Source organism: Danio rerio, chromosome 17 (assembly GCF_049306965.1).
Source record: "Danio rerio strain Tuebingen ecotype United States chromosome 17, GRCz12tu, whole genome shotgun sequence".
Classification (NCBI taxonomy): Eukaryota; Metazoa; Chordata; class Actinopteri; order Cypriniformes; family Danionidae; genus Danio; species Danio rerio.
In genome coordinates, this window is record NC_133192.1 from 62,251 (window position 1) to 87,500 (window position 25,250).

Consider the following 25,250-nt stretch of genomic DNA (forward strand, 5'->3'; position numbering starts at 1 on the left):
AATTTAAGATGCCAATGGAGTAAGTACAGAACCCCGGAAGGGTTGTAGTGGAGGAGAAAAAATTGGCTGGGTGAAAAAAAAAAACCCCCACTGGTGATCGACGCACAGTATTAATGTAAAGAAAGTGGGATAGAGTTGTAAAATACGGAAGAATTTCAGCAAAAACGGGAGGGTTTACGTGAGTGAAGTGAACGGGAAGTGTTTGTGGAGAAACGGTTTTGCGAGGGAACGCAAAACATCTTCGCGAGACAATGTAAAACTTTGGGAGGGAACGCAAAAACTTAGAAATGTATATTTTCCTCCCACCCATTTTTTTCTTTCACCCAGCCAATTTTTTTCTTCTCCACTACGTCCCCTCCGGGGTTCCATAAGTAAGAGTTGTCTTAAGGAAAAAAAAAAAATATATATATATATATATATATATGTTAACTAATTTTTTTTCTGAAAACAAGACAATATTGTTTACTTGTGTGATCCGGAGATATTTTAGAGAACCCATGACCCTACATTTGTAGGCTCGGCACCCTAGACAGGATGCCAAATCGAGATTCCAGGTGATAAGAGTCTAACAGGTGTGGGCCACTGCATTTCCTCGGTCTTCCTATCTTGCTGTTTGAGGATGCGGCACCATGGGGAAGTTGTTGTAAATTTCCACAACCTAACCCTACCATCCTTTTAGACGGTAATACAGGGGTCTGATAAGAACGGATACAACAATCTGTCTAGGACTGATAAGAGCAGCTACTACGCTCTACTTATAACTGGTGGGAAGAGTTACTACGGTTTCCCTATAACTGATGGGAACAGATGCTAGGTGTTGGCTGGAATTGATGAGAACGGAGGCTATGTTTGTTGGAACGGAGAGATACTATGATTTCTGGTTGGGACCGATGAGAACAGATGCTACGTTATTGGTATTAGACTGATAAGAACAGGTACTACGTTTTTTGGTCTAAACTCCAAGTCACCATAATGGAGTTACTGACACACGGAGAGGGGATACTTTGAGCCCAAACTGGCAATGCAACAAAAACACAACCTATGGTTGTCTTGGTGAGGATGATGTATGAATGGTATTGTGTTTTTTGTTTAGGGGTGAATTATGGCAGAAGCATGGTGCACATTTTAGTTATGTATGCCATATGGAGCCCTGACTTGTTCTTATGAATTCAAACCATAGGTTGTGGTATGGGGGCAGAAGGATCAAGAAGGCATACCGGGATTTCATGGTACCTGATCCAACAGTCGTCGAAAGAACATTGGTTTTTCTATTATGCGAATGACGGTTCAGGGTGAGGTCCTTGGGCAAATTATCTTGAGAAAACAGACAGTCGAACTCTCCTCGAGTGCCCTGGGTAACCTTGCGGTGTTAACAAAGGGGTGTGCTTGGGGAGAGTTAGGTAAGTATACAGCCCCCCTGGGTCCACTTGGACAGCACGCAGGGACGGTGGCCGGGGCTTACAGGCCTTAAATGTAGCCCAGTCTCCTATAGATGATTAGCATCATCCACACAACAGCACATTCCATCACATACATTTCTGAGATATAATTTGTGTGTTTCTTTGAGAGAATTGTGTCTTAGAGAGGTTGCACAGGGAGTCAACAGCTGAATAAATCCATAGGTTTCCCTTCGTACAGACGACTACAATTGGCTACGAGACACTGATCAACCCCAACAGGGCCGCCCCGGAGGAGAGTGTCTGGTGTTTAAAGATCCTGGGGTACATCACTGAAGATAGTGTCTCAAATTTCCATCCCTTTTATAGGTGATAAAATGAAAAACAGTCACAGAGTGATAAGATATAATTGAATAAAATGTTATATTTTATATATATATATATATATATATATATATATATATATATATATATATATATATAAACAGAAAAACAGGAATAATTACCTTTATAGCTATACCCCTTATTTAGAATAGCACTTTTTATTTTAAAATAGGTTAATGTACCAAACTCTAACATATTTTTTAATTACAGGAAAAACCTGAGTTATGTCTGGAGACCAGATTGAGTTCAAAGCCTCTAGCAGGCTTAATATTGCTATCATTATTATTATTTTATTTATATAGGTTTATTTTAAATAGATGAAAATAAGGGTTAGTGTTAGTGAAAGTTGCACTTTAAGTTTAGAATAGTCAAACAGCCCAAAAGAAAATCTTTAACAACATAAAGGAAAAGTCACTTATAATATAAGGTTGAATAAACACCAACAGATATGACCAGAATCTCTCAGAACACTGCCAGAACAAATGCAGTCTTCCTCCAAAGTGACAAAATGAGCAGTCAACATTGATGTTAGACATTTTTTAAGATGGGTTTTAGTAGGATAACATTTGAATTATTAAACTGAATCTGTGAGCACTCAAACTACTAGAATAAGTAAATCATTTAACTGTTTCAATCATTGCTTATTGAACTGAATTTGTGAGCAATCAAACTACTAGAACAAGTTAATCATCGAACAAAGTCTGTGAGAAATCATACAACAAGAGAATCATTGCACTGTTTTAACTGAATCTGTGAGCAATCAAACTACTAGAACGAGTGAATCATTCAACTGTTTGAACTGAATCTAAGCACACCAACTACTAAAACATTGAACAGATTTAACTGAATTTGAGCACTCCAAGTACTCGAACTAATGAATTATTGCTTATTGAACTGAATCTGAGCAATCCAACTACTAGAACTAGTGAATTATTAAACTGTTTGAATTGAATCTGAGCACTCAAACTACTAGAACAAGTGAATCATTGAACTGAATCTGAGCGATCGAACTATTAGAACGAGTGAATAATTGCTTATTAAACTGAATCTGAGCAATCCAACTACTAGAACGAGTGAATCATTGAACTGAATCTGAGCAAATCGAACTATTAGAAGAGTGTATCATTGCTTATTGAACTGAACTTGTGAGCAATCAAACTAATAGAACATGTGAATCATTGACCAAAGTCTGTGAGAAATCATACTAGAACAAGAGAATCATTGCACTGTTTTAACTGAATCTGTGAGCAATCAAACTACTAGGAGTGAATCATTAAACTGTTGGAACTGAATCCAAGCACACCAACTACTAAAACATTGAACTGAATTTTAGCAATACAAGTACTAGAACTAGTGAATTACTGCTTATTGAACAATCTGAGTAATCAAACTACTGGAACGAGTGAATCATTGAACTGAATCTGAGCAATCGAACTATTAGAACGAGTGTATCATTGCTTATTGAACTAAATCTGTGAGCAATCAAACTACTAGGAGTGAATCAATAAACTGTTGGAACTGAATCCAAGCACACCAACTACTAAAACATTGAACAGATTAAACTGAATTTGAGCACGCCAAGTACTAAAACTAGTGAATTATTGCTTATTGAACTGAATCGGAGCAATCCAACTACTAGAACTAGTTAATTATTAAACTGTTTGAATTGAATCTGAGCACTCAAACTACTAGAACGAGTAAATCATTGAACTAAATTTGAGTGATCGAACTTAAAACGAGTGTATCATTGCTTCTTGTTGACATTTGTGAATTTGTGAGCAATCGAACTACTAGAACAAGAATCATTTACCAGTTTGAACTAAATCTTAAAGCAATCTAACTACTACGAGTGAACCATTGAACTGTTTGAACTTAATCTAAGCAATCTAAGTACTAGAACTAGTGAATCATTGAACTGAATTTGAGCACTCCAATTACTAGAACTAGTGAATTATTATTAAACTAAATTAAATCTGTGAGCATTTAGACTACTAGAACGAGTGAATCCTTTAACAGTTTGAACTAAATCCAAGCAATCCATTTACTACGAGTGAATCATTGGACTGTTTGAACAATGTGAACAATCAAACTACAAGAACGTGTGAATCATGGAACTGTATCGGAGCAATCCAACTACTAGAATGATTGAATCAATACTTTTTGAACTGAATCTGAACAATCAAACTACTTGAACTGAACGAATCATTGAAAGGTTTAACTTGTTTGTTGAATCCCTGTGTGATGGAAGAGAATGTGATCTAGGTTTTAATGATTTGATGTGAATCAGTGGCTTATTCCTTGCGAGTTATGTTTTGTGTATTTGATTGTGTTGAGTTATTCATATGCATGTTTGGGGGTGGGTTTGAATGTTTTGACGTCAAATATGTGTAAAGGGTCATTTGTATTTCAGTGTTGTAAGGGCAAATTAAATATATAAAACACTATCATAGTAAAGAATTCTTAATATTTGCAATGTTCTCATTTAAATTTCAGATAATTTGGAGAAGAAATCTAGGACTGATAAAGTTTAAATGTTTAGAGGTGAAGAGTTTAAGAAGGTGATTTTAGTGATGTCCCTATGGGCTTTGAGATGTTCTGAAAGAGGCAAGAATGGTTAGTTTCAATTAAGTTCAAGGGTAAGGAGTTAGGGGGACCTTAATTTTGAGAAAAGTCATGGAATCTTGAAATGTTCCTGAGAAGGTAGATAAAGTCGTTTTTTCTGAAAAGTTCTGCGTTAAGAAGTTACAGAGGATCAGATATTTTGAACATTCTAATGAAAATTTCAGATCTAATGGAGAAGGAAAATATGGTCCATTTATGAAAAGTTAAGGTTGGGGATTTAAAAAGATTTTGACATGTCCTCAAAGAAGTTTGAGATCTTCTGGAAATAGTGTGAAAAGTGTGGTCAATTTTTCCTTTTTCCCCCAATTTTCTTCTAAAAAAAATAAGTTTTTGGAAGATGCAGTGTTTGAGATTACGACTTTTTGAAACGTTTGTGGTTAGCTAATGTAGGTGGTGTTGGTGCGCAATGTGCTGTTGTGTGGCGGTGCTAATCACCAGTAGAAGAATGGGCTTCATTCAAGGCCCCAGGCCACCATCCCTGTGTGCTGTCCAAATGGACGCAGGGGGGCTGAATACTCACCACTCCCCCAAGTGACCTTTTGTTAACACCGCATGGTTGCCCAGGTCACCCGAGAAGAGTCTGTAGTCTGTCTGTGGGGGGGGGCCTACTCTGGCTAATGCAGAGCCAGAACTCCCAAGGACCCCAGATTACTCCAAGAAAAATTAGAGCCCTTGCCCAAAATCAGCTGAATCAAACAGGTAGACTCAGAGAGAGAAGTTAGCCATGAGTTAGTCATTGCCATCTTCTCTCCCTTTGCTGATTTTCTTTAGAATGCCTCCAACTATTATCCAAGGAGCTTTATCCACACCCAGTAACCTAAGAGCTCCAATAATATCCAGCTGCAGGCCCGCAGAACCACACACGTTTTAGGCACACACAATCTAGGACACACAATCTAGGCAAACCATATATGGTTATGACGGATGTTAAAGTTATAACGTCTTTTTGGACATTGTCATCGATATATTTTGATATATATGATTAATAAATATTGTACACAATAAACAATAGTGTTTACTTTACTTTATTTCACAAATATTGCGATTGAGACAGCCGAATGGGGAGCATTGTTTCATCGCCATTCAATATATTAAAGTGAACAGTTTTTAATCAGTCATTATAGCTGATCAGTCATTATTATCTGACAATAATATGGCAGATACTCGTTTGCTGGCCTTGCTGAATGATATCATTTGGTCAGGTTTAATTTATATAATGGATTAATTTATGATGAAGGAAATAATAGCAAGTTAATATAGGCAATAATACATTATATGTAATAAAAATCTTTTTACATGTAACAAATGTATAACACTATATTAACATTTCACTCAAGCGATTTAAAGGGTCACGAAACACCAGAACACATGTGTTGAGCTGTTGACAGTGGTATCTGTGTCCCACACTGCTATAAACACTATTAGGACACCTATATTTCACTAAAAAGTGTAAATTGGTTGTTTTTGCGTTATTTCCAGCAAATTCGTACTTCCGGTTTGAAACGAATTTTTGAAGCTGCGTCACGGTCATGACATAATAGCGTGTATTCCAGCGTGCAGACTGGACGTCTGTGCCAGAGTGAGTCTTATTACGTCTTACAGTGTGCTGCATTAATGCATGAGTAAGGCTTGGTTCAAACCAATCAGCGCGCTCTATTGTGCAACTTCATTAATATTCATTACTATCACCATGTTTTCAGGACAGAGACGCCACGTTGTGTTGGCAAAACAAGCGTGAAGTGTTGCTTTTATAGTTTGCTGCAGTGAAGTTTTGTTTTCATTTTCTCTCTGTGAGAGCGCAGCTGGAGTCACGTGTGGATTAACAGTGTACGCGACGCTCCACAACAATAACTTACGTGTCTAAGGAGGATTATTGTTTACCTGAGAGCTGTTCTCATCTGCAAACGCTGAGATCTGGATTCGTTTGTAGTCTCCTCTTCATAAAGACGCGGCTCTAGTTGCTGGTGATTGTCCTGTCTCTACAGATTTGGTAAGTGAGTGACCAGTGCTCTTTGTTTATTCAGTTTGTTCGTATCTAACAAACTATTGCACTGAGTGTAAACACGTTAGCACCACAACCAAACTTTAACCTCGTGTAGGGTTTTTACCGCATTTAGTGACCGGAATAACACGCGCGGCTTTCTGACACTACCTGCCGTGTGCATCTAAGTTTCTGGGAAATGCGGAGGTTTTTTTTCTCTCATTCACCGTGCGGTATCAAACATTGCATGAAAAATACACGCTTAGAGCAGCTCCTCGAATCAAATATCTCGTGTGTCGCGAGGGGCATGAATGAATTCCCTGAATGAAAGAGCCAAACTGCAGTTAAAGTCCAGCATTTAATCATTTGGCAAATAATTCGACTACAGATGTTCATGTAGGTTAAACACCATCACTTTCTCCCGTGTGTGTGTGTGTGTATTTTGACTCTGAAACTCGTGCGTGCCCAAATAGACACTCCCACACCCTCCCACTTTTCTTCCTCCGACACTCCCCCCTAAACAGAGCTGGACACGCCCACTTTTCTGACTTTTTCCAAAGTAGAGGTGTGAAAACACCATGCTGAAACGAGGGGCTTTCATGGCCCTTTAATAGTGTTTATAAACTAATATATTAGCTTAATTTTCTAATAACCTTTTAATTAATGATTTCCCACATTTAAAACTGTAGAAATTTAATACTACAGTAATAGGAAACAAATAGGAACAAATTAACTATTAATAAAAAAAATCATGTGTATATATATATATATATATATATATATATATATATATATATATATATATATATATATATATATATATATGTATATACACACACACACACACACACACACACATTCATATACATACATAAATATATATATAACACCTTTAACAGTGACAGTTTAGTAAAAGATAGTAGTTTATATATAAACTTTTAATTATAATCAGTTAAGATAATCAGTTTATGGACACATGAATAAAGTCATAAGTTTCTTTAACCAATTATTTTTATTTACCTAATTTAAGTTCAAAAACTGCAGAGATGTTAGAATGATCGTTACGATATAATAATAATGACTGAAATGGGAAACCATATTTGTGAAATTCAATAGATGGCGATAATGCTAAAGAGTAAGTTACTATATATGGTTTGCCTAGATTGTGTGTGCCTCAAACGTGTGTGGTTCTGCGGACCCGCAGCTGGATATGTCTCAAGAGCTCCACAAACGCAGCAAGAGGCATCGAGATGGGTGGTCCTGTCCTCATACTCAAAGTCAAATTTGCAATTTTTGAGTAAACAGATGGCGGATGTATCGCAGCAGATACATCAAGCTTCTACCAATAATCTCCTCTAGGATAATGCATGAACCAAACCGACATCATCCTTATCAAAGACAACCGTTGGGAGCATTAATCCTAGAAATTATGAAGTACACCCATCTGCAGCCCGCAGATTGGGGCGGGGCTGCACATGCAGTCCCGCCCACCAGTAATTTCATTGGTTAGTGGAGATTGGGGCGGGGCTGCACATGCACTCCCGCCCACCTGTAATTTCATTGGTTAGTAGAGACGTAATAACGTCGATGCCACTACGTCGTGTCAGTAAACAGGAAATGCATTTACAACTTCTCGAAAATTGTTTTATTGTTAATAAAATACACAAAAGCGGTTATTCCTGCTAAATGTCTTAATGTTAATTAAAAATATTATCAAATCATGAATTTTATCGATAAAGAAAACAGTTAGGTGAATTTCATTAGTATTTTTCCTGCAAAAATATTCCTTCTTAAAAAGGATTCCTGAAAGATTACATTTACAGAAATTAACTAGTTTTACTTTTGCAGAAGTACTGGTGATAATAGTTTTTTGGCCACATTTAATTTTTCTACGAATACCATGATTGAACTATGATTAGTGCTGCTTAATATTTGTGTGTGTGTGTGTGTACAGATGTACAGCAGTAAGACTGACAAGTTACCAAGAAAATAATAATAATTTAAGATACAGCAGTTTTTGATTGTCTTTAATAAACAAAAACAATTAAATATTTTCATAGGGGAATTCCCCTCCAGCATTAAAGTGGCACTCTGCTGAGCAGTATCCTGGGAAGTCGATGGTGGAGTAGAATCCTCGCAGGACTCCCTTCCTGCCATCCTCAACATACCCAGGTGGGCAGTCTTTAAAAATGTCCCCACATTCAGGGCATTCAGTCAAGGAATATGGCACTCTGAACTCTTTTTGTAGTCTTCAGAAAACCTACTCCAGTTGATGACACCTGAATAAAAATCAAGTACATTTAGCAAGACACAAACATAATAATTCAAAGTTTTACTAATAATACAGTACTGTTAAAAGTGTTTGGCATACTCTATATTCTTTATCATGTGTACACACAGACAGACGGACAGACGGACAGAGATGAATAGAAACAAATATGGAATATGCCAAGCACTTTCCTTAGTCACTATTTATAAAGATTTGTTTATAAATAACTTACTGTCCAGCCAGATGTAGTGAGCCTGCTCCCTGAATTTAGCATTGCTAACTATTTCTTTGAAGATCCTGCACGTCAAGGAGAGGCGCAGGAAAGCCACATCACCATCCTCTGTGATGACATTCAAAAGGATTTGCCGCAGGATCTCAGGAGGCATCTGTACAAAAATAGCCGACAATATCGCCAAATTGCCGCTTAACATATGTATATTAAAATAAAACTCAGAGTTAAAGATGTTTCTACTAGCCATACCGTGGTCAGATAATCGTCAGCTGGGACGGGGTCGATTGCCTCTAAATGAACAATAATAAAAAAAATTTAGAAACATATTTCTGCTGATTGTACCATTAAAAATACCAGTGTAAACCATACCTGCTCTCTGCGTTCTCATTCTTTTTCTGAGGCTTTTTCTTTCAGCATCTGACCTAAAAATGTAAAAAAAAAAAAAAAACTAAGATTAATGTAAAAATGTTATGCATTTTTTAGTCAAATTTTTTTTTAAAGTTTTATGTAAAATTGCAAGGCTAAAGGTTCACTGATAAACTGAAAACATTTTACATTCAAGAGTCCTCACTTACTTCAAGGGGTAGTTTGTCAGCAAAACTATGTGTCTTAGCACTTGCATGTCAGACTGGAAAATAAAGAACAGATAAACTAATGCCAAGTAATATTAACAACAAAAAAACCCTAGAAAACAAAGTTTACCTCATCAAAATCAAAATGCCCCTCCATCACAATGTATAGAGCATACTACAACATAAATAAACAGCACATTAGAGCAGATGTACAGTTGCATACTTAAATAGCATATTTGTTTTGTAATTATTCCAAGCAACAAAACAGCATATGCAAACATTAAATAAGTTTTTAAAGAAACTTTTTTTTTTTATTACTTACCATCAACACAAACATTCCACAGTTATTTGAGCAGTGTTATTTGGGAATGCCCTGGTAATACAAAAAAAACAAAAAGAACCCCACCATTAACAACAACAATTAGTAAAAAAAAAAAAAAAAAAGTGAAAACAAAACATTAACAGTAGTTAAGGAACAATGTTTATGGGTGAATCTTACTGGAATATCATCAGCACTGTACTCATCCCATGTGTCTGAACATACATGCTGTGCTAGTTTTCTGTAGAGAACAATATTAAAAGAAACAAACATACAAAACATTAAACATTTAAATTGAAAGCTCTTACATCACAGGGCCTACAGTCCGTCAGACATTCAGATGGGACTGATTAAAAGAACATCAATGAACATATAAAGATAGATAAATCTGAACAAAGAGGAAAAAAGTTAACAAAAATAAACAAAAACGGGGATATGTGGTTTAAAACAGAACTACCATTATCCCGAACTCTGAACTTTTCACTCATAAACCTGTAACTGCTCAAGTAGCGTGTATCACTGAAGCCTCGTCCAGAGAGGGAATCAAGCCAATAGATCTCCCTTTTTATTGGCTTCATGATCTATGACAGTGCAACTTTAACATTACATTTCATGAACTGAATCCTTACTTTTCAGGTTTTATATCTAAAATAAGTGGAAGAGTTTTATATTTTCTATTTATTTACTTGACATTACGTATTATATTGACACATACACAGATCATCCAGTGATTGCTTGTCCAAGAAGGTAGTAAAATGATGTCATGACTTGCCAGATTTTCCTTAAACAAAATCATAAGAATTTTTTAAGAAATGTAGTATTTACAACACAAACACTAAATGACTTATTCTACACTGCCTCAGTAACAAAAATCACACAATAACACTCACAGGAACATTAGACAGTGGGTCACCACACACTGGAGGCAACCAAGTCACTGTCACATATGGACTGAACACATGGACTCTTATACCCTGTTAAGTGAAAATAAATTAAAATACAATTAAACAAGCAGATACAATCCTTTACATTAAATAAAGAGCTTTTTGGTCTAGGTCATTCTTTGCATTACCTGAAGGCCAGCAACATCCTTTATTACAGAAAGGCAAGCATTCAAAATCTGTAATCATTCAAGGATAAATTTATTCTACTACTTGTGTTAAGGTATTAATATACCAAAATGTGTTTGCAGAATCTTACTGTTGCCTCCACATCTTGAAGTAGTCCCAATGTTTGTAAATCCAACCTTGTGAGGACTGTGCCTCCAACAGATGCTAGGAATTCATCTTTTGGCCCTCTCTCCAGTAAGGCATGGTTTAACTATGAAAAGAACATACTATAATATACTGCAATACAATATCTTTCTCACTGTCCATCTTTATGCATTTTAGTTAAAGTATTTTTAATGATCATCTAATGAATAAACATGTTTCATGATATATAAATCTAACCTTCTCCAGCTGGACTGGACTGGGTGGCTGTGTCCAGCATGCCTTGTTTGGCTGCACACATTCCAGAGTGAAAATACTCCCAGTGGAAGTTTGAACAGGCACTACAAAATATATAAAATTGAAATAATTAGCAACAACACCCCATTTAAAATGACAACAAATATGAAAGAAAAAATATAAACAATTTAAATTCTTACAGTTGTTGTGTTGGTTCACTAAGGATCTCTTATCAGTCTTAACCGAGGGTGGAGGTGTGCCTTTAGATTGAAAAACAGTTGATGCATTATGTATAAAAGGTAATACTCTTACAACAACAAGTGGAAGAAGGAGGGCAACAAAGGAGAAAGAACGAGAGGGAAGAATAAGGAGAAAAACAGAGAAACAACCATTTTTTACCAAAATCCTTTGGTGCCTGTTTGAACACTGGCTCATGATCAGGTACAATCTCCAAGTCAGAAAACACGTGCTTGTCCGTGAATCTGTGGGCTAAGACAAACAAAAATAATAAGAAAAAAAAGGTTAAATGCTGTGAACTATGTTTCCCTATGAGGTAGTCATTAAAACTTTAATAAAATATTTACACAAGTATGAAGAATATTTAAAAAAAATATGACCTTACCAATAAAATTGGATTCCAAAGTACGGTTGCCATGGAACAATTTATTAAAATGTTCCATTTTCTTTTGGTTATGTGCAAGATTCCGGTGGTGGAGAATATTTCGTGCCAGAAAAATATGTGCTGCTGGTCTTAACATATTCATAAAGTAGTTGTTTTTCTTTACTTCTGAAAAAAGCTGCTCTGCACGCTGGCTATTAACTTTTCCAGCCAGCTCTGGCACAAGACCAATAGTGCGGAGCACATCTCTTTCGTCCCTACTATTGCTTTGATGGAAAACGTCACACAAACAGTAGTGCTCGGAGGAACCGGTCACAGGGTGGCAGTCAGGATCTGCAGGGGTTTTTTTGTGTGCCAGCCAAGGAAGGTGAACTTTTAGTTTTCCTTCTTTTGCTTGTTTAATGTTTTCAGTGGTGGGGTCTTGCACTCTGCCCTCAAATGGGTGGAAAGGTGGACATTCTTGTTGCCTTTTATTTGTGTGTGCAACTAAGCCTCGAGGGTAATCATAGATTGTGACATTAGGAAAATTTTTCCATGACAGCAGAAGGTCTGTGAAATCACGTGGACTCTCAGCTCTGAGGTTAAATTTGATTGAGTAAACAATCCCACATGGACACATGATTACACCCACACCACCTATAAACACAGAAAAATAAAAAATTAACTAAATTATTGAAACACTAAATAAAACATTTCAACAATAATATAGTACATTTTAACGTGGATCAAAAACCTTTCATAAATTATCCTAAAACTATTGAGCAGCAACCTTTCATATATTAGGATAATTTAAAAAACTTTGATCCACTTCAAATGTTTAACATATACTGTACACATGTGGGCATATATACATATACAGTACACATACATGCACTTACATACGTCGTAACTCACCTGAAACACCCCAAATCTTTTCAAACACCTTGTTGTATGTCACTCTATTGGACATTTTATCACGAAGTCTGAGGACGAGATCCATTTTGGAACCAACATTATCAACCCCACACTGTCGACACAGCTTTTTCAAATCTGCAATCTAATCATAAGCAAATTTGAGAGTAAGTTCAGCAAAAAATAAATGAATTAAAAAGTACTTTAAAATAGTAGAGTGACATTTTTACTAATTAATTTGCAGCCTACTAATATTGGCTTTATTTGGAAAAACTAAAACACTTCCATAACAATTTAAACAAAAATCTACCTTGAGGTGGAGAAGCTCATCTCCAAGTCTTTCCTCAGTAAGGGGCACATCCATGTCAATCCCTCCATCTAGAGAATGCACTTTTGCATTCTCGGTGTTTAAAACCATGGTTGATCCCCTTGTTTTTGGACCTATCCACGGGGACCAGTAGTGGTAACTCGGTGAAATTTGAAATGGGTTTTCTTTGCCACCTTGAGAAAAATAAAACTATTTAATGCATCAACACTAAACATACAGCTAAAATTAAAAAGCTGATATCTTAGTGGGCAGTTCTTCTATTATATGAATTTAAGACCACTACATTGCACTACACTAAAAAATAAAATAACTACAATTTCAGTTTTTGGTTTAGTTTTTTTAGTTTAAATACTGCTAATTCCTACACTATAATAAATCTGTTAGAAAAGAAAAATGACAGAAAACTATAGTGTGTGGGCGTTTAGAAAACACTGCAAAAGGACAAATCATGATACCAATCTTCATTCTATCATGCAGCAATATTTGCATACCAAAACAAATCAAAACTTACTTGGGTAAAACCCTCTGCTTATCACATCCATTGCCACTGCATTCCAAAATTGCTCTATGTCAACATGACCATCATAATCCAGAGGTGGAGATGGAATTTCACTCACTGTAAAGAAACAAATCAAAATATGTGAATTATGAATTTAAAAAAGCAACAAAACAACTCCAACTGAAACCAGCGTTTACCTGGGATGCTAAACACTCCTTTTTTATGAAGGTCCATAAGCACAGTACTTGGACTGTATCCACAGGACACACAGGAGTACATGTAGTCCAAATCACACAAAGCGTCAAAGTGCAGATACGCCTGCATGATTAGGTCACCTTTAGGCAAGGACTCTCCCTCTGTGGCTTCAATTATTCGCACAACCCTACCAACAGCTGTGTAATTCTGAAAAGAAGAAGCATATATATGCAAGCATGCATGGTTAAATAAATATATAATAAAAGCCCTCATCAACATTTCTATTATTAGAATTTTTGTTAAAGAACAAGTTATAGTGAAAAAGCAGGCATTATTGCTGATATTGTACCTGTAGAGAATTTCTCAAAACCAAACATAAGTGTAGGGTGAGGATTACATGATCATTGAAGTTGTGCAAACCATCTTGCCATTCTTGGTATCTGTATATGTGATTGCATTTATGGCACAACTTGTAGTAGGTTGACACACCTGAAAAAAAAGATTTGAACAGATTTATATATATTTGTAAACTGATAAAGAAAAATTCTAAATAAATGCAAGTCACATTACAGTATCTATTGAAACAATAAAACTGCCATACCATGAATCAGTCCATTGAATGAGACTATCTTTGCCCGACAAGTTATCAAAACAGGGTCACTCAAAACTCCCTTGCATAGTCTGCATTCAACCTCCTCAGGCACAAGATGTTTTGGAAAAGCATGCTTTGATTTTTGCAGGATGTCTTGTTGGAGTTTCACTAGAATTTTCTTATGTTCAAGCATGTCTTCCATCATTTTTTTGACTGTAGCAGAGTTAGGGGGATATGAATCATGACAGCAGGCATCATCATCTTCATGAACAGTGTTGGAAACTTCTGAACTCTTAAGTCTTTTGAAGAGCTGTGGTATTGTCTGGAAAAGATGCCACTTTGCTGTGGCTTTGTGAATACAGGGTTGACGAGGCTTGGCACAAGGACAATGCCAGTTATTTTTCTTTTTATCATAAGTCACCATGACCCTTCCCATTCTACTGTAATAGGACACTGTTGGTTCAAACACAGAAATGAAACATTTTGTTGATGAACTTCCAACTGTGACATGGAAAGACAAAGGTGTCTCCGCAACATTTGCTTCCCGCTGCAACTTTAACAGTTGGATTTTCCTTGCTTCACCAAACCACTTTTCCTGCACCAGCTGAGAGAGACTGTTTTCTGTCAGTGCAAAATTGGATTCTTCAATTTGTTTACAAAAACACAATGACTGTACATGGCAGCACTCAAATGGTAAGATCCCAGTTATGTGTGCGTATTCAGCATTTGAAATGCATTGGTCAAGTTCACATGCTAAACGAAAGTTTGGGCCCCATGTATTTTTTATTACATGTATGGGTATTGCTTGACCATGAAATGCCTTTTCAACAGCAAAAATGCCAATTTTTCCATCGATGCACTGAGATCTCAAGTGCTTCTCAGGAGTCATTGCATTTACTCTGTCAGTATGTTGTCTTTGAATGTGAGTTCGTAGATTTTTGGCCAGAAGTGTTACATTACATTGGCTGCAAGTGGCAGTCTTCTTTGCTGACAATTTTGGGAGTGACTGCAAAGGGTGGACAGAAGGTGACTGAGCCTGTTTCTGCTTGACAGATGTCATCTGGGGCTGTGTCTGCTGGGCAGATGACTGAGGCTGTGCCTGCCTGACGGATGTCATCTGGGGCTGTGTCTGCTGGGCAGATGACTGACACTGTGCCTGCCTGACGGATGTCACCTGGGGCAGTGTCTGCTGGGCAGATGACTGAGGCTGTGCCTGCCTGACGGATGTCATCTGGGGCTGTGTCTGCTGGGCAGATGACTGAGGCTGTGCCTGCCTGACGGATGTCACCTGGGGCTGTGTCTGCTGGGCAGATGACTGACACTGTGCCTGCCTGACGGATGTCACCTGGGGCTGTGTCTGCTGGGCAGATGACTGACACTGTGCCTGCCTGACGGATGTCACCTGGGGCTGTGTCTGCTGGGCAGATGACTGAGGCTGTGCCTGCCTGACGGATGTCACCTGGGGCTGTGTCTGCTGGGCAGATGACTGACACTGTGCCTGCCTGACGGATGTCATCTGGGGCTGTGTCTGCTGGGCAGATGACTGAGGCTGTGCCTGCCTGACGGATGTCATCTGGGGCTGTGTCTGCTGGGCAGATGACTGAGGTTGTGAATCCTGGACAGATGATGACCCAGGCTTGGTCTGCAGCACAGCTGATGACTGAGGATGGGTTGATAAGGCATGCTGTCTGGCAATGTGGTTTAGTAAATTTTCCCGAGTTAACACAATCACTGAACAATAGCAGCAGTGAAAGTGGGATTTTTTTCTACATTTTAAACCACATTTTACAATTGTAAAATCTGAAATAGAAAAAAAAAAACATAATTTTTAAATTGCATACAATAAACCTTACTTGGGTCTCACTCTGGCCTTTGGACAGTTGAATGACAAGCACATTTTTTATTATTTGAGCAACAAAGACCCAAGATTTATGAAGCATGATGGTTCACGTTACGTAGAAAATAAAGTTTGCCTAAGCCTCAACATAAAATAATAACAATAATGATTACAAATAAAAATGCAAACGAAAATACACTTTGCAATATTGGCTAGTTTGACATCAAATTAAACTAAAGTAATGAAAGCAAAACCTTTAAACTCACCATGATGTTGTACTGCCCTCTGTAAGTGATTTTTGATGTGATAAAGCATTATTTGTGGCATACTAGTGTATGAGCAGAATGGGCACTTGTCACTGCAGTTTTTTAAATACTGCTCGCATTCGTCCTTGCATAGCACGGTTTTATGCATATTTGCAAGGGGAAATGGCTCTTAAAAGAGCCGTTGGGTTATGAAGTAAGGATAAAAGAAAATAAAAATAAAAAGTTGTAAACAAATGTAAAAAATAATTAACAGAAAAATAAATAAATAAATCAAAACAAAATGAGAGAAAGTACTGAAGTAAAAAAAAGTACTCCACAAGAATTGTAAGGACGAATATATCAATGACAGGGATCTGCAAACAGAAGGTAGCACAGATCAATAGGTTAGGAATCAAACGTTTTATATTGCACATAATTAGCAGTAACATTATCAGAGTAACATATGTAAATTAGAGAACAATCCATTGAATGGATTTAATTCATAGAAGGAATCCCAAACAAATTTATATTTTGTTCATATCTTTGATATCAATAAACTTCATATGTGATGGACTGCATTTACCAAACATGAGGTAAAGCTGATTTTATATTCGCACATTCGTTCAGCTACAACTGATGACACAGTCCTTATATTGTTTGCCACGCTGTTTTGAATATTCTGTATGAAATGACAAGTTAGTCTTCTTCTTTTTCTTTGGCCCGTATGATTGCGGGGTCGGCTGAAATGACAAGTTATAACTTGAAAACAACATTAGCACTGTTTAATTGACCGTGAACAATGGTGTAGGCTACTTTGATAGCCGGTGGCTGTTAATAAGACTTCCCGATTTAGAATTTGTAAATAATATTTTTCTATAATTAAGTTATATTATTAAAGAGGACTTCCGAATATGCAAACATAAAATCAACTTTACCTCAATACGATCTACCTGGAAAACGCCAACTAACACAGCAACCATTCGTTTTTTACAAGGCTTCAAAACTTAACATCACATGAATAAAGAATTTAAATTAAATAATTACACATAATACGTAACTTGTAACGTGTATTAACATAAGTCATGTACTCACCATGCGAGGAGAACCGGAAATGAAAGCATACATTCCGTCAACTGACTAGGCGAAGCGGCATGTTCAGCCCCGCCCGTAATGATTTATGGGCGGAGCTGCATATGCATCCCCGCCCCACATTTAGCCCCGCCCCAATCTTCGGGCTGCAGACAGGTGCTATTCGAGAAGTTAAACAAGCTGAGACCAATGAACAGGTGTAGGAAGACAACATCCTTGATCATGGTGACTTTTCTCATCATCATCATCATCATCATCATGTGTTTTTGCTCTTGTTTGTATTTTAATATTCAGAATGTGAGTATCTGATGTCTAGGTTGCTTTTCTAAACTTTAATCATCATATTTAAGCTTATAAACCCCTTTAAAATCGCGTTTTATTAGAGAATAGAGCAGACGTGAATGACTCATCAGTATTCATGTTTTTGGACCAATCCTGTTTGTCCTCAGCTGAGTGTGCTTTCAGCCAGTTTAAAACCTTTATATCTCTGTGGTTTTTAATATTTCGTTTTCATTTTTTCGGCATGTTGATCTGTATATCATGTAGAATAAGTGTTGAACAAAAAGAACTGTTATTACTGATAAAATATTTTTGTGAGGTTACCGTCTTTGAAAAGAGTAGCTGATTTAGTGGGGTACCTTACAATCACCTTTCTACTTATGAAATAGAACAGTTGATTACAACATTACATGTCATTATCTATATCTAAAGCTTAATACTGGAAATGCCATACGACCATGTCAAAGATGAGACTTGACATGGGAACACTGTGGATAGCATAATTACATAGTTATGAAATTTCGGAATTATATTAAAAATTTTGGAAGATTGTACAGCAGAAAATTGCTTAAATATTACTAGATCACAGGTGTATTGTTTCATATCAACCTTCACTCTATGTTCTGATGAGCTTATCTGTGTCTATTGTAATATAATAGTTTCTTAAATCGTGTAGGTTTGTATAAGTGACGTGACATACTTGATCTATAGTATGAAGAATTTGTTTTCAATTGCATGAAATGACTTGTAAAACGCATTTCCCCCTGTGTCCCCTTAAATAAAGTTGATTTAAATAGAGTTGTAATGTTTTAGTTTAACTGTGTGTAAACTGTCACCTATTTCTTTGATAATTGGAATTTTTGATTGAAATAAAATGACTGAAATTGCCGTCTATGCACCAGTTTTTATAAACAATTATTCAATGATATAAAATATAATTTGAATTAAGTGCATAAAGACAAAAACCAGTGTGCTGTATTAACTACATGAAACATTACATGTCACTTTAAATGCATGCAAGAATGACAAGCCTGTGTTTTATATTAAGTATAAAACAGTTACATATGCAATACATAAATTAAATGGTATATAGTATACATTAATTTTATAATAATATTCTATATTTAATATACATATTTATCATATAAATTAGATGTAACATTGCAGTTATAAAACATTAAGTGAAATAAACACAATAATATATATATATATATATATAGTTCAAAGTAAAAGTTTAACTTAGTTCACTTTCAAAATAAAAATAGCACAACATTCATCATGAGGGAGGCACAAGTTTGTTTTGTTTTAATATTTTTGTAGCTAGTTAATATATAATGTGTTTAGTAAACATTTGGAAATTATTCACAATAACCAGCACCAAACACCTGTCATAACTAAAGGTGCCTTTCTGAAACATTATTGCTCGCTAATAAATGCAATATAATGTTAAATGTTTAAAATCCATAAACTGTGCTCCAGATGAAGTACAAAATGTATAAAGCTTGCGTAAAATATAAAACAGATGCATGAAACTGAACAGTAATTATAGCGTTATACACACCACTGTCAAAACTTCGGGCTCCTTTTCTTCATCGTATTTTTAAGAGGATTATTCTGTTCATCAAGATTATTTAATAAAAGTTTTAAAAAATTAAGTTTTACAATTTGTACTGTATTTTTGGCTAAATAAAGGCAGCCGTGGTGAGCAGGAGAAGCTTATTTTAAAACATGTTAACACCACATTGACACCAAACTGTTGACCAGTAGTGTATATATACATATATATAAAACAGAGCAATCACACAAACAATAACACACTACTTCATATCACAAATGATTTATATAAAATAGGCATGAAGTAAAAAGAGTTTAAGTTCACTTCGGTGTGTCCACAACAGCCGTGAAGTCTTCATAACAGCTGAACACTGGGTTCTCCACTTCTCGACAGCATTTTCCTCTGTTTATTCTCCTGATGCCCCTGCATCAGCTGCCTGCAAACTGTGCATATGGGGGCGAGTGCTGCACCCGGGCACCGACTTCAGTTAACCTAAAGTTGATTTTTCTCCTCTACACAGTGGAAGGGGATCTGAACACAGGGCTGGGTGTCAGGATGGCTGGATGTGTTAGTGTAGGTGGCAGGAACGGGATAAAATGAAACGCAAGTAAAAAAAATAGTAATGGAAGGAGACATAAAAAAAATGTAAAAGGACGACATAAAACAGGACAAAATAAACAAAGTAAATGGAACCAGACGTTTCACTGGCGGTTCATGAGCGCCCTGCATGTGATGAGACAATGACAAAGTGCATACATGGTGACTTATCTTAAAGTAGGCTGTGGGCTCCTACAGCAGATAACAGTTTAATTTGTATATACAGTACTGCATTGATTTACAGACATGTTTCATTGCCCATACAGCTGTATATCAAAAGCCTCAGTCTGTGCGGTTATCAATATTCAACAATCAAGCGAGGCCTAAATCGCTGCACTTGTTGGATTTGTAGATTACACTATGAAGACCATTTTATAAACGGATCTTTTGTAGGAGTAGTAGGCTTAACTGTAGTCTTCTAAATGGATAAAGGTTGGTTTGTAAATTATCTAAACGTGTTTATGATGGAGAGAAAACCCTGACACAACACAGGCTTGTCCTCTCTGAGGACATTTGCAATATTCAATAAAGTTTTCAGTTCTTCAAAAACAGCATGATGTCCACATTCTCCGGTGGGGCTTGATCTCTGTGCAGACACAGACATGATGCTCATTTTTGATTATCTAAGTTTTTCATGTAGATATAATGTGTTTGTACAGTGTTTTTACATGACATTCACCAGTAAAATACACTGCAGATTTGTCTAAAACTAATGTTACGGTTGTAGCCGTATGTGGTTGTATTTTTGCCTCCTGTAAGTGATGCACGGATGGCGGTTATAGCCTATTCACGGGGTCATTTCAGCTGATCAACACATCTCTACCTTTCTCTTTCTCTCCATACCTGTGATTTCTGTAAGTCTTCACGACAGCTTCACGACCGATCTATCATCACTGGGCGATGTGGCGTGGGGATATAGAAAAGGCGTCAGGAAGAGCGGGAGAGCGCTTTTTCCTTGATCTGGTTTTTGGTGTATTTTGCTGACATGATTATGATTTTCGTTGTTTTTGCTTAACTTTCGTTTGGGTAAAATGATTTTGCATTACTTTGAGAATTTTTTAGTTTTTCTGTTCATTTTTATTTTGATTGATTTGTATGTGATTTTTTTGGCTCGGCACTTTCTCGACAATATTGAGCTAGCCTATACCTCCTCAAGTTCACTCTTTTCTCAGAGTAATGTGGACAGGGCAGATGTTGTACGACATGCATTTTGCAAACATGTAGAAAATGTATTGTTAAAGACATCAGGTAAGAGGTACGGTTAGATCTCTGTATTTATTTTATTCTACAGTTCAGTATAGGAATGAATACGGCGCACGCTGCTGAAGAGCTTTCTTTTCTTTTCGTCAGTTTCTAGTGAGGCAAGAGGGGTTATTCATGAGTTAGAATTGTTTTGCTATATTTTTTGGCTTCATTATCCTCCCCTTACTCCAGTTAAACTCTTTTTTGTTTGATATATTGTTTGAATTTGCTACTTTATTATATTATTTTTATTAGTGTCAATATTTTTTGTGTATATATACTCTTTTGTATATATTTGGGGTTTATTCTGGTTTCACTTTTCTACATTAAATCACTTTTGTTTGCAGTTCTGTTGTCAGTGTTTTTTGCTTACAACCTCACGTTGCGAAATCAGCGCACTTTAAATGTTATTCCTTATAAGTAAGTTTCGTGAAAGATAGGACAGATAGGCATGCGCTTTGTCTACGACATGAATTCCATTCCTGTACTCCACTGGAAAAGCAACATGTTCCCACACAGATGACTTACATGTGTCAGGAGAATCTGCAATCTCAATATATGCGAAGCAGCCATCCTGCGTATACAGTGTGATCACTCACTCAAGTCACATGACATGCACTTGGAAAATACTAACTTTAAGATATAATATTTAGAACAAAAACTCAACATTACTAATACAATTTAATCAGATGTGATAAAATAAAGATGTCTTTAAATTGGTTCAATTAGATATAGAGACAAGTGATGTCAACCTCAAAGATGGGCAGCAGGGGGCATGAGAGTACCATGTTATGCCACAAGAGTTTCGCAATACGTATCGTTGTTGGCGTTTCGCGGTATTTCGGTTCGGTCTGAATATTGTCACACCCCTAATATATATATTAAGGGTGTAACGATAAGCGTATTCGTATTGAACCGTTCAGTACGAGACTTTCGGTTCGGTACGCATCGCAAACCGAACGATTCAGACTAATATCTAAAAAGATTAGAGAGAATACGTATAAAAAGCCTGCAATGCTTTCCCCGCCTTCAAGCTCTTCTTATTGGCCCACTGCGGTAAAACATAATGCAAAGGGATTGGATAATATCAGCTGTCAATCACTCAGTTCTGATGACAGGGTGCCACAGCCACGAACATTTAAAGGGCTGGATCCGAGAGAATGAACACAACACTGACAGATTCAGTTTTAGAAACCAGCTAGAGTTACAACTAATGGCAGATCTGAATAGTGATCATGTGCTGAATGCCAATCCAGCATTTAGACTTTTCCAAGAGTGGATAAAAGACTTCCAGTGGTTAAAATCCGCTATGAAAATGACTAAAGCATTCACCGTAAAGCCGGTGGGACGGAGGTTTCAGGTAGGCTAACAGTGTTTGCCATTGAATCTACACACGAGATGTTCTAACGTTATTTAATCCTTCATTTAATCTTCACGATGCTGTCAATCGTGCGACTGATACCACGTTCACCATCACTAAAGAGCATGCATTCACCGAGATGAAACTAATATTGCAGCAGCTCGGTACTGCTATTACGATGCTGTATGCAAATAATAAGTTATAACATCATCTGTGCAATATCAGACAGCACCTGCGAGAACAGCACAGTGATTATTGTTAATTCAGTTCATCTCATTCACGTCCAGCAGTGTGTGCAGGGCCGCTGAGCGCAGCAGATTTTTGTTTATTAGTTGTTGTGATTAGAGTGTAATATATAATAGAATCTGTTATTGTAAGACGTGTAGTAAAGCTGCTCATCATTTTGGGTGGATTCAACTAAATTTTGTCTGGTGTGCCTACATTTTTGAAGTTAGGTGCGCCGGAGCTACCAAGAAAAAAGGTGAAGTTTGGGCCCTGTGAGACCTTAATCGCTAGTGGAAATGTCAGGTATGAAAGGGTCAGGAAACACCAGAACACATGTGTTGAGCTGTTGACAGTGGTATATGTGTCCCACACTGCTATAAACACTATTAGGACACCTATATTTCACTAAAAAGTGTAACTTGGTTGTTTTTGCGTTATTTCCAGCAAATTCGTACTTCCGGTTTGAAACGAATTTTTGAAGCTGCGTCACGGTCATGACATAATAGCGTGTATTCCAGCGTGCAGACTGGACGTCTCTGCCAGAGTGTGTCTTATTACGTCTTACAGTGTGCTGCATTAATGCATGAGTAAGGCTTGGTTCAAACCAATCAGCGCGCTCTATTGTGCAACTTCATTAATATTCATTACTGTCACAGTGTTTAGACGACAGAGACGCCACGTTGTGTTGGCAAAACAAGCGTGAAGTGTTGCTTTTATAGTTTGCTGCAGTGAAGTTTTGCTTTCATTTTCTCTCTGTGAGAGCTCAGCTGGAGTCACGTGTGGATTAACAGTGTACGCGACGCTCCACAACAATAACTTACGTGTCTGAGGAGGATTATTGTTTACCTGAGAGCTGTTCTCATCTGCAAACGCTGAGATCCGGATTTGCTGCTCGTCTCCTCTTAATAAAGACGCGGCTCTAGTTGCTGGTGATTGTCCTGTCTCTACAGATTTGGTAAGTGAGCGACCAGGGGCCTGTTTCAGAAAGCAGGTTAAGTTAAAACTCAGAGTAGTTTAACCCTGAAATCAGAGAAACTCTGTGTTTTCCGTTTCAAAATGGCAGGTTTGTTAAACTGGAGAAAGCAGGGTAAGTCAAGCCTGTTTCTGAAAGAGAGGTAACTTGAACTCAGAGTCAGTTACCGTGGTAACTTGCTCTGTGAATCTAACCTGGTCCGGAGCAGGTTTTATTCTCTAAACTAAAGTTTCTGTCGGTCTAAGATAAAGTGGTATTTCTCGCCTTAGCCTTACGTCTCCACACACCTATTTTAGAGCTCATTTTGGAGATGTGCATAAAAACGATTGATGGAAACGTCATGATTCACATAACTTTTGAAAAAACGCATAATATAACATGTGCATAACTGAGTAGGTTAAACTTTTATTTGATAAGAAAAGATGCGCATGAACTACGAAGGAAACATTTACCACAAATTACAGTATGTGCATTAAAAAAGGTTTGTTAGAGATGATGATGAAAATGTGTGTGAAAGGACAAACCAGCAGGCTGAGCACACTGCAGAACATCTTAAATGTTGTTTTGGTCATTCTAAAATGCCTGAACTGTTTCAGTATTAGTGTATATTATTAATTACCTCCGAGCGTTTGGAGCGTGTCAAGATCTCCGCGTCTCATGGCTTCAAACGCCCCCACATGATCATTGTGTGTCAGCATTGTCTTCTGAGGCGCAAGTACATTTATTAAATAAAAAATAATTGGCGCAGCTTCTTCTACCACAGTAAATTCTGTTTTTACTGTTGATATTTGGCGCAAGTTAATCAGACAGTGACGATTGTGTTCTCTTTAACTTGTTGGATGTAAACGCTGCTTTATTCGCATCTTTTAGGTGTTATTCCAGTTTTGCACAAATTTATGTAATATATTTGGATGGAAACACAGATATTGCCTACATTTTTTGTCACACACAGAACAAAGTCACGTACGAGAATGGCTTGTCCTTTTTTCATAAATAATTAGCTTAACCTTCGACATGCACTGTTACTAGATTAATGGGATTATTATTCTTTCTAAAAAGTATTTTTAGCACTGCTTACCTTCTAAATGTTATATCAACCTCTATCACTTGATCAATAAAAAGGCAGACACACAAGTGCACTGCTAAATCATTTAAAACTGCTAAACACTTTAGAAACATTTTATAAACGTCGCACATTACATTACTTATTTTATTATACTTAAATATTTAAATATTTTAAATTAAAATTACGCATTAACTTGAGCAGCTGTTTTCCCACGCTAACTGTCTGTTTTACTGATGGCTGCTTCATTTTAAATATATACACTCATATTTGCTATAACTTTGCATGAGCAGATTAAACTCAGCTGGAGAAAGATTTTTTAAGATGTTGCCATAATCATAATGTCGTAATGTCTTCGCTCCATTGATAATGTCTTTTTATAGTCTCGGTGTGCATGCTTAACTCTGAGTTGGTCTACCCAAAGTTGATTGATCTAA

At 36.8% G+C, this 25,250-nt stretch overlaps 1 protein-coding gene and 1 long non-coding RNA gene across 3 annotated transcripts; one reads left to right on the forward strand and one right to left on the reverse strand.

Moving 5' to 3' along the window:
• The first annotated feature begins 1,025 nt into the window (after positions 1–1,025).
• On the forward strand, positions 1,026–9,250 carry LOC141378480 (uncharacterized). The gene is made up of 3 exons (XR_012393124.1): positions 1,026–1,053; positions 1,181–1,229; positions 8,445–9,250. It is a non-coding gene; the product is annotated as an uncharacterized lncRNA (long non-coding RNA).
• Positions 9,251–10,507: 1,257 nt separating this feature from the next.
• LOC141375025 (uncharacterized) lies at positions 10,508–17,565 on the reverse strand. 2 transcript variants are annotated; one of them, XM_073927903.1, is made up of 15 exons: positions 17,523–17,565; positions 16,452–16,804; positions 14,358–16,148; positions 14,106–14,245; positions 13,759–13,963; positions 13,574–13,678; positions 13,045–13,235; positions 12,738–12,879; positions 11,847–12,479; positions 11,624–11,713; positions 11,425–11,484; positions 11,228–11,328; positions 10,977–11,096; positions 10,849–10,896; positions 10,508–10,750 (listed from the first exon to the last, which is right to left on the reverse strand). In XM_073927903.1, the coding sequence occupies exons 2-15, from the start codon at positions 16,597–16,599 to the stop codon at positions 10,649–10,651; spliced, it is 3,876 nt and encodes a 1,291-aa protein (XP_073784004.1). In that variant the 5' UTR covers positions 16,600–16,804; positions 17,523–17,565; the 3' UTR covers positions 10,508–10,648. The 2 variants fall into 2 exon arrangements, with proteins under 2 accessions (XP_073784004.1, XP_073784005.1); XM_073927904.1 differs by lacking the exon at positions 10,508–10,750 and having other exon boundaries at positions 10,820–11,096.
• Between the last annotated feature and the right edge of the window lie 7,685 nt (positions 17,566–25,250).

What these genes read in the sequence shown, in the direction of transcription:
- LOC141375025 (XM_073927903.1), bottom strand. Translation starts at nt 16,599, where the DNA reads ATGCATAAAACCGTGCTATGCAAGGACGAATGCGAGCAGTATTTAAAA. An exon ending in AAAGATTTGGGGTGTTTCAG is followed by an intron (nt 12,480 to 12,737) that starts GTGAGTTACGAC and finishes CTGTGTTTATAG; the next exon opens with GTGGTGTGGGTGTAATCATG. An exon ending in GTCCAGTCCAGCTGGAGAAG is followed by an intron (nt 11,097 to 11,227) that starts GTTAGATTTATA and finishes TTCTTTTCATAG; the next exon opens with TTAAACCATGCCTTACTGGA.